This window comes from Sitodiplosis mosellana, unplaced genomic scaffold (assembly GCF_009176505.1).
Source record: "Sitodiplosis mosellana isolate CC-2019 unplaced genomic scaffold, AAFC_SMos_1.0 Smas_scaffold_30, whole genome shotgun sequence".
NCBI lineage: Eukaryota > Metazoa > Arthropoda > Insecta > Diptera > Cecidomyiidae > Sitodiplosis > Sitodiplosis mosellana.
In genome coordinates this window covers 4,106,083-4,114,592 of record NW_022595272.1, presented here as the reverse complement: position 1 = coordinate 4,114,592, position 8,510 = coordinate 4,106,083, and the positions used below count along the sequence as shown (strand labels likewise).

At 36.2% G+C, this 8,510-nt stretch overlaps 2 protein-coding genes and 1 non-coding gene across 4 annotated transcripts; 2 read left to right on the top strand and 1 right to left on the bottom strand.

Moving 5' to 3' along the window:
* Positions 1-1,494: 1,494 nt before the first annotated feature.
* Positions 1,495-3,265, bottom strand: LOC129569407 (ubiquitin-conjugating enzyme E2 G2). Of its 2 annotated transcripts, none has more exons than XM_055448205.1 (4): positions 3,108-3,265; positions 2,753-2,904; positions 2,347-2,547; positions 1,495-2,213 (listed from the first exon to the last, which is right to left on the bottom strand). In XM_055448205.1, exons 2-4 carry the CDS (start codon positions 2,793-2,795, stop codon positions 1,954-1,956), a joined length of 504 nt encoding a protein of 167 aa, XP_055304180.1. In that variant the 5' UTR covers positions 2,796-2,904; positions 3,108-3,265; the 3' UTR covers positions 1,495-1,953. The 2 variants fall into 2 exon arrangements, with proteins under 2 accessions (XP_055304180.1, XP_055304181.1); XM_055448206.1 differs by lacking the exon at positions 3,108-3,265 and adding an exon at positions 3,023-3,071.
* Positions 3,266-3,598: 333 nt separating this feature from the next.
* LOC129569394 (nucleolar protein 58) lies at positions 3,599-6,606 on the top strand. The gene is made up of 5 exons (XM_055448187.1): positions 3,599-3,838; positions 3,989-4,065; positions 4,335-4,772; positions 5,058-5,458; positions 5,752-6,606. The coding sequence occupies exons 1-5, from the start codon at positions 3,794-3,796 to the stop codon at positions 6,408-6,410; spliced, it is 1,620 nt and encodes a 539-aa protein (XP_055304162.1). The 5' UTR covers positions 3,599-3,793; the 3' UTR covers positions 6,411-6,606.
* LOC129569437 (small nucleolar RNA SNORD53/SNORD92) lies at positions 4,874-4,963 on the top strand. Its single transcript, XR_008688036.1, has one exon. It is a non-coding gene; the product is annotated as a small nucleolar RNA SNORD53/SNORD92 (small nucleolar RNA).
* Positions 6,607-8,510: the final 1,904 nt, after the last annotated feature.

Here is an 8,510-nt window from a genome sequence, read left to right as displayed (position 1 = left end):
GATTCAAAGTCCAGAGTGCTAACCATTACACCATAGAACCGCTTGAAGGTCTGAGCGCAGAGAAACCATTTGAAATCGTGCGGCAAATTTGGCGCTCATAAATCTCCTCGACACTATTTCCCATTTCGACGGCAACTATTTGCATGCGATTGGAAAGTTGATCACGTATGGCTTGAGATCAACGGAGGTGAATGTATGGAAACGAAATATCCATCTTCTCAGGCCAATTAAATAATGATCGTATGTTCGGTTGCGTGGGATCAACTCACGGGGCTATAGAGTTAATTACCGAAAAACTGGTGAAAAATTTGATATGGATTTCACATTATCGCAACAAAAGTGCTGCACTCATCAATTCACAAAATGAACAAATGATAACAACATACTGCGGTTGAATAAACACGAATCAGCCGTCTGAAACCTTGAAATAGTGTTTGGTTTCGAAATTATTTACTTAAGACCATTTGGAGAATTTTATTATTAATTTCATTGAAAGGCCAATATCAACTGTGTATATTCATCTCAAATTTCTGTCGGTTGTACTTGAAAATTTTGTGCCTGGAAATTTTCCATTATCACCTTGAACTTTCTAAATACGGAAATGCGTTTCTAATAGAAACTTTCTATGAATGAAAGTAGAGGTTTTCTATCGAATTCTATTCGGAATATAAAATTTTTTATTGAATAACGTTTTGATCATGACTTTAAAAACAAGAATCGAAAGTTGTTTATTACATCAAATGAAACAATTTTCTGTGTAGTATAGGTAATACGAGTACATACTGCACACGTGTAAAAATACAAATGAAATATATCTAACCATCTCCATTTCAACATATGAGCAAACCGGCACGATACTTCTCCACATAAAATGGCTGAGAGTTATGCTCACTATCAAATCGCTTTTTTTTATCAAAAGAAAATTTGAGTGAAAATTGTTGAATCTTTTTTTGAACAACTGCATTGAAACACAATAGTAATCCGATTAAGTATAGTGTACTTGTAACACCGGAATAGCTATTATTTTAGGCATTTTGTGAATAGTACCTATTTTGATAAACCGATGCAAATAATGATGAATTGACTTTTGATGTATTTATGAATGATTTTGAGCATGAGATTCGACACAATGCACATATGGAAATCTCTCACATCTAGCAACAAAATAAATCCTTCATTTGCCATTTGAGCTATCGTGCTCCGAAAAAGATGAAAATCAAAATGGCCAAAAAGAAAATTGTTAGAAATTTAACCACCAGATCGTGACCATCTCAAGTAGATCAAACGAAATGAGGGGATGAGGGAATACCAATGTTTGAAGTCAATCCATTCCAAAGAAATAAACAGTTGATAGTTAGAAATGAAATAGAGAATTTCCTATAAAACAAATGAGGCAAGTTTCTGACACCTGGAAACCAGCAACAAGTCAAAATATCAAGTCCAAGTAATCCACATAATCAAGCCGACAAAAGACTGAACGAAAAGACTGCCGAATCAAGATTTTCAAAATTTCATTTTATTACAATCTAAGAAAAGAAAACAAAGAAAATTAGAAAGTAAAAGAATGTCTAACATTTTCGTCAGTCATTTAAATAAATTCCATTTCATTTTGTTTGACTACGAAATTAAGATTTGTTGATGTCTTCAATTGGAATAAATTCCTGTAAATAGCATTCTATACAGAATTTGCATTTAAAATATTCACATTTCAGATTTTGTGTTTCCACAGAAATAAACACACTTCAAACGGGATTTAATAAGCGATATGATTTGATAATCGGCTCAAGAAAATATCAAATTGGTTCAGAGAAGAGGGTTAAGAATACGAATGAATCGCTGTTTATAAAAATATCTGTGTGTTTCTTTTGTGTGTGTGTGTATATATATTTTTGCCACTTGATTTCCGGTAATTTAGTGTTCGCTTGAGAGGTGTCCATTGATATAGCAATTATCTTACGAAGGCAGGCCAAGGGTTTTTCTAACAATACTTTTGGCTATTTTATTGAATTGATCGCGTTTATCGCGCCACATGATGGCTGCATCGACATTTGCACCACTCTCGTCATTTGGTTCGGCCAACATCGAAACCACACTCAATAGAATCTTCTCGACACTTTGAACTGGACTCCATCGTTCGGCCGATAGCTCGTAGCCCATGGGATCGTCTCCAGGCGCGTGCAAAATCGATATGCACACTCGACCATCGGCAAAAACTGAAAAAAGGGTAAAATTCACATTATTATTAAACATTTCACCAACAGTGTTTCGTTAGAAATCCATTTCTGACTGTGTTTCGACCACTTTTGTCAAAAAACAACGAAGTCAGTCATCAAATGTGGCACTCACTATTTGGATGGAACATTTCACAGGTGAACTTCATTTTGGGCGGGCTCAGCGGATAGTCAGGTGGGAAAACCAAACGAGCTGGAAAAACGCCACCTTCAAAGCACGTTCCCTCTGGCCCTTGGATCAATGCTTCCCATTCGAAAAAGTTATCTTCGCTAATCGGACCAGCAACAATTCCTTCCGGTGGATTCAGTGTCAATTCTGAAAATTCACAATAACATATTGAAGAAGAAAAAAAAGAACAATCGCGATTCTTTGTTTTGCAAAGACGAAACCAGTTACAAACAGAATAATCGCAATAAGGAAGTGAACATTTGGCATGCCAATCAAAGCCAAAGCGATTCATGGCCTTGACCACTTTTATTGTGATGGAAAACGATATGTGCTAAAAAGACACAACACTTACGTTTATATTCGGCCATTAAACGTCGTAGCGACGATCCAGCCATTTTTGCTATTGAATTTTCCGCAGAATTTTTATAATTCGATCAATTCACAAAGTTACATCCAACCAAATGTAACACCAAATTTTCTGTGACACCACACAAAATGGATCAGCTGAAAATAAAGAGAAAACGAATTGTAAAATGAGAAAACAATAACACCGTCTTCACCTTTCGATGGATTTGCTAGTTTTCTTCATATGACATTTTCTAACACACATATGAAGACATACACACTTCAAACAACGATAACAACAATCCAAATTTTAAATATATCGATTCGAATCAAAATGAATTATAAAAACAATCACGGCTTACATAAAGTGCATATGTGTAGTTCTCATTCACTGGTTACCCCTCGACACTTTGTATATTTTTTTTTCTTCACTTCTCTTTTCTTTCAGTGTGTTTTATTTTCTGTGCTTGCCAAATATTGGTTAACTGGTGTTTCTATTACTCACACGCATATCTCAATAACATTGACAGTTTTGACACTACAATCAACTCAATCGTACTTTCGTATTTCACCTTGAGTGTGGCTGCATGTAGTTTGAATCGGTTTCTCGTTTAAATCATTTTTATTTACACCAATACGTTCAATTTTAGAAATGAATTTTTTGCTTGCAATGAAATTGAATTCTAGCATTTATTTTACTCTTTAAATTAATTTCAAAATGGAAAAATATGAAATTACAAACACATTTTTCGAGCAAATAAAATGCCAAAAACTGGCGAAGTATTATTCAAGGTGGCAACACCAAAAAAAAACAATCCGTTGTGGCAAGTATTCATTTTAACGATTCATCGGAGCTGTCATTCTGCTAATCACTTGTGTCAGTAGCTTGCGTTCATTTCCGTACGGTTCACAACATACGCACATGTGTTGCATCGTGAGTACCGATAGTCCGACCGAGAATATTCAACTGATAGCATTTTATTCACAAGGGAAAATCGAAAAAAAAAATCTCAGGAAAAGCACAAATTGATTCACAAAATTAGGAAAAATGTTTGTTTTATACGAAACACCGGCAGGTTATGCCATTTTCAAGGTAAGAACCACTTTTTGTTACATTTAAATGTTAAAGTAGGGTTATGTTGATACACGTGCGACTCATTAGACAAAACATGTGGAGCATTTTTGTTTGAACATCATCACTCGATTTCATGATTTTAATCTGGGATTTCATTTTCATTCGTAGCTATTGGACGATAAAAAGTTGAATCAAGTCGATAATCTTTATTTGGAGTTTGAGACGCCAGAAAAGGCCAACAAAATGTAAGTATTATCGGATGGTTGTTGCTTTTTTTCGATGCGACACTCGTTCCCTTTACCGAATCGTAGTCAATGTTCGGGAAAGTTTTAAGAGATTTTGTCGTAGAGCATTTTTCAATTCAAGTTGAACGAGCATACATAGACTAAGAAAATGTTGGCAAAGTTTGCATTTTTTCTTTGTACCTGCTTACATCTCGTTTATCACATGCCCATGTGCATCGTGTACCAAGCACAAGTTTGCTAAATGACTGTTTTGTCTTTTGAATTTTCAGTGTGAAACTCAAACATTTCCAAAAGTTTGCCGACACAACTGAGGCTTTGGCCGCAGCAACGGCTACGGTCGAAGGAAAAGTATCGAAAACGTTGAAAAAAACGTTGAAGAAGCTCATCGTCGAAGATGTTCAAAATGAATTGTTGGTGGCCGATGCCAAACTTGGTAATGCCATCAAGGATAAACTGGATTTGCAGTGTGTATCGAACAGCGGTGTACAAGAGTTGTTGCGTTGCATCCGATCACAGAGCGAAAGTCTATTGGCCGGTCTACCAAAGAAGGAGATGACCGCCATGGCTTTGGGTTTGGCTCACTCGTTGTCACGTTATAAACTCAAATTCTCGCCCGACAAAATCGACACAATGATCGTGCAGGCACAGTGTTTGCTCGACGATCTCGACAAGGAACTCAACAACTACTTGATGAGAGCCCGTGAATGGTAAGCAATTTCCGTCCCAAATCATTAGAATAAAAATCATTTATTTCATTTTTTTATCACCATTTAATTGAGTCTCTGAAACAAACAAACAAAAAAACGCTTTCAAATGATGATCACCCAAACCTTGGTTTCGCTAATAAAGACTGATTTATTCGTGATTGAAACCATATTTCTCTTGGCTGTCTGATGGAAGCTTCCGATTCTCATTCTACTCAATATTTACTACTAAATCAACTAATTCAAGGTTTTTCTATCTGATTTCCGTATGATTTTCACGGTAAACAGGTATGGTTGGCATTTTCCCGAACTCAGCAAATTGATCACCGACAATATTGCATTCGTGAGAACGATTAAACTGGTCGGCACACGTGATCACATGGCCACCACCGATTTATCGGACATTTTGCCAGAAGATGTCGAAGAGAAGGTCAAGGAAGCCGCCGAAATTTCGATGGGAACAGAAATCTCCGAAGAGGATATTTTGAACATTCAATCGCTTTGCGATGAAATCATATCAATCAACGAATACCGTACACATTTGTCTGACTACTTGAAAGCGCGTATGTTGGCCATGGCACCAAATCTCACAGTTTTGGTTGGTGAAACAATTGGCGCACGATTGATTGCTCATTCCGGATCACTCGTCAATTTGGCCAAACAGCCAGCCTCAACGGTTCAAATCTTAGGTAAGCAATAAAAATAACCAAATATTTCCAACGTTCTCTCTTGATTTTATTTTAGCAATAAAAAAAAGGTTTTACGATTCACGTCTCAAGTGATGATTCACAGGTCTGGTTTCGCTTAAAATAATTTTTGAATGAAATCCAAATGTGACACAGTCATAATTTGTTTTGATTATATGACCTTGGCTGTCTGATGATGTTCGAATGAATGCAATTAATTTCATCGAATGAACGCCGTTAAATATTAATGCAGCAAAAAGATACTCTAATGTCATTCCTTTTGTTTGAATCGACAGGTGCGGAGAAAGCGTTGTTTCGTGCATTGAAAACGAAAAAGGACACACCGAAATATGGTCTAATCTACCACGCTCAATTGATTGGTTCGGCTAGTTTGAAGAACAAAGGAAAAATGGCACGTTCATTGGCCGCAAAAGCATCGTTGGCAACACGTTTGGATGCATTCGGTGAAGATGTTCAATATGAATTGGGTGTTGAACACAGGGCCAAATTGGAGACACGATTGCATCTATTGGAAGAGGGTAATTTGCGACGTTTGTCGGGCACAGGCAAAGCAAAGGCCAAATTAGAGAAATACCATGTGAAGACGGAAGTATTAAGCTACCCATCAGAAGCAGACAGCACATTACCAACAACCAGTGGACAAAGTAAGAAGCGTAAGCTCATCGAAGAGATCAGCGATGAGCCGGCCGAAGTTAAGGAAGAGCCACAAGAAGAGGGCGAGAAAAAGAAAAAGAAGAAGAAGAAGAATAAGGACGCCGATGAATCAGTAGTCGAAGCTGAGGAACCGCCAAAGAAAAAGAAGAAAGTCAAAACCGAGGAAGCCGAAGAGACTGAAATGGATGTGACGGTCGAAGCAGACAGCGGCGAACCAAGCGGTGAAAAGAAAAAGAAAAAGAAAAAGAAGAAAAACAAGGCCGACGACGATGACGAATGAACACACCGCATAGAATTTCGATTATATTTTTTTCGTTTCTTAGTTAAGTTTCTGAATACAAAACCTTTTTTTTCGCAAAGAACCATTTTTTTTGTTGGATTTCCCACAATTTACAAGTGTCGAATTATTTTCAACGCAAATATAACAAAATAAAAATAAACCATTGAATTAATAACGAATTCAGACTGTCGTTAAACATGTGTTTTTATCATTTACATAAATGCAATTAAATTTTAAAAAATAAATGGGAATTCGAATCCAAGGTCACGCACTCAGTGTACAAAAGGTATAGCCGATTTGATACTTTGTCATTCTCAACACAATTTGCTTTTAGAAAATGGTTACAACTTGTTCAGAATGAACAATAATTATATCGGTAGCGTAACAACTTGTTCTGCGGAGAAACAGACAAATCAAAAACAGAGCAACAACAGCAACAGCAACAACAGACAAATACACGCAATTTGAACAGCAAATATGTTTTATTTAATAGAACAAAATAAATTAGAAAAAAATTACTTGCTTCCTCAGCTGTTTAGTGTGTGTTGTCATTCGCCAAATGTTCCAACATTTGCATTTACATTCGGATAAATAGCGCAGTTATGACTGGCGATTACGTCATGCGGCGATTTACAAAATGTTATAATTTCCAGCAAATGTGCGCCCAATTCATCGTTGCGTTTAAGCGATCTCTTAAGTCACCCACAGATCAAACGAATTGAACGAAAAAACAAACAAACTGTTTTTTTTCAATTTTAATTGTGCCCTTTTAAAACCAGTTCAAACACAATTGAATTGTTTACAAAATGCCAAATCCCACGGCATGCGATCACGCATCATGCAAACAAACATTTTAATTGAAAAACATAAACAATATGAGAACAATTACGAGCACGCAAAAGGAAGCTCGAATCCTTGGTCGCTCTCACTCATCGTCATTGTTATTATGATTAGGCGCGTCAATGCTGAAAACACTTTATCTTCGATGGAATTCACATGTTTACACCTAACACACTTGTCTCTCTAAATGATTGAGAATAATCAATCATTCTCTTGATGAAGTACTTCAGAACATCCAAAGTACTATTCAAATACCGAGAAAGTGATGAAATTGAGCGGTTCGGAATAACGGTAGCTTTCGAAGCCTACACACGAAGCCCGGATAAAATCGAAAGCAATAATTAGTTTAGCCACGTATGTGGAGATGATGTTGCTTAGATAACGGAAAACAAATATTCGCAAAATTAAACATTGTATTTCGGTTGATTCAGGAGTTGAAAAGAACCGTTATATACGACAATAATCTGTTCTGCATATTTAAAAAAATCAAGTTTTCTTCGTATGAATAGCAAGTTGTTTTTTTTTAAATGAGATTACACGCGATCGAAGACACGTGCACCGATTGATTATATAATCCAAAGTGCTTTTACTTTCATAGACGAAAATGTTCTTCACTCCCAATATGTAGTAATTCTCTATCTCTTGATTATAGCTCAATTATCATCATTTATTTTTTTCTAACACTCAATCATTTTTAAACTTCCAGACTGAAAACGGCCAAAGAATCGGTATTTTTTATACGAATTACGAAATGAAAACGGAAATGCCAAAGATAATTCGTTGCTGGAGGTTTTCTAAAATGCAACCTTCGTTGGAGTCGTTATGGCAATGGAACATTCCGCAAATCTGATCGCCAAACTCTTTTTTTTCTTCGCTTATTCCCGTTTTTTTCTTGAGCACACTTGAACTTGATTTGATTCGAATGTTATCGGCAGATTGTTCATTGAGAACAGAACAAGATGTATAATGATGCCCTGGTACATTCTTCACGGAGGCAGCTCATGAAAACAATAGCTTTTTTTTGCAAGGCTCAGTTGTAAATCAGTTGTAAACAAAGTTTTTTTTTGTTCAAATCGCTAACTGAATTACGTGGTTGCAAGAAAGTACAGTCAAGTCTCGCTCAAGTTGAAATTCAAGTAAAAAGTCATAAAGTCAATGCAATATAATTTGTTTGTGCCATAAATTGCAACCAAAGATGAAATTTAATGAATGCCCTTTTATCGAATTGATAAAAAAAGCTATGACTTTTATTAAACCAGA

Bases quoted from the DNA above. Each gene is read 5' to 3' on its own strand.
- LOC129569407 (XM_055448205.1), bottom strand. From the start codon at position 2,795: ATGGCTGGATCGTCGCTACGACGTTTAATGGCCGAATATAAAC. The intron at 2,548-2,752 runs GTAAGTGTTGTG...GTGAATTTTCAG, and splicing joins TTTAATGGCCGAATATAAAC to AATTGACACTGAATCCACCG. The intron at 2,214-2,346 runs GTGAGTGCCACA...CCCTTTTTTCAG, and splicing joins TGAAATGTTCCATCCAAATA to TTTTTGCCGATGGTCGAGTG.
- LOC129569394 (XM_055448187.1), top strand. From the start codon at position 3,794: ATGTTTGTTTTATACGAAACACCGGCAGGTTATGCCATTTTCAAG. The intron at 4,773-5,057 runs GTAAGCAATTTC...CACGGTAAACAG, and splicing joins TTGATGAGAGCCCGTGAATG to GTATGGTTGGCATTTTCCCG. The intron at 5,459-5,751 runs GTAAGCAATAAA...TTGAATCGACAG, and splicing joins CTCAACGGTTCAAATCTTAG to GTGCGGAGAAAGCGTTGTTT.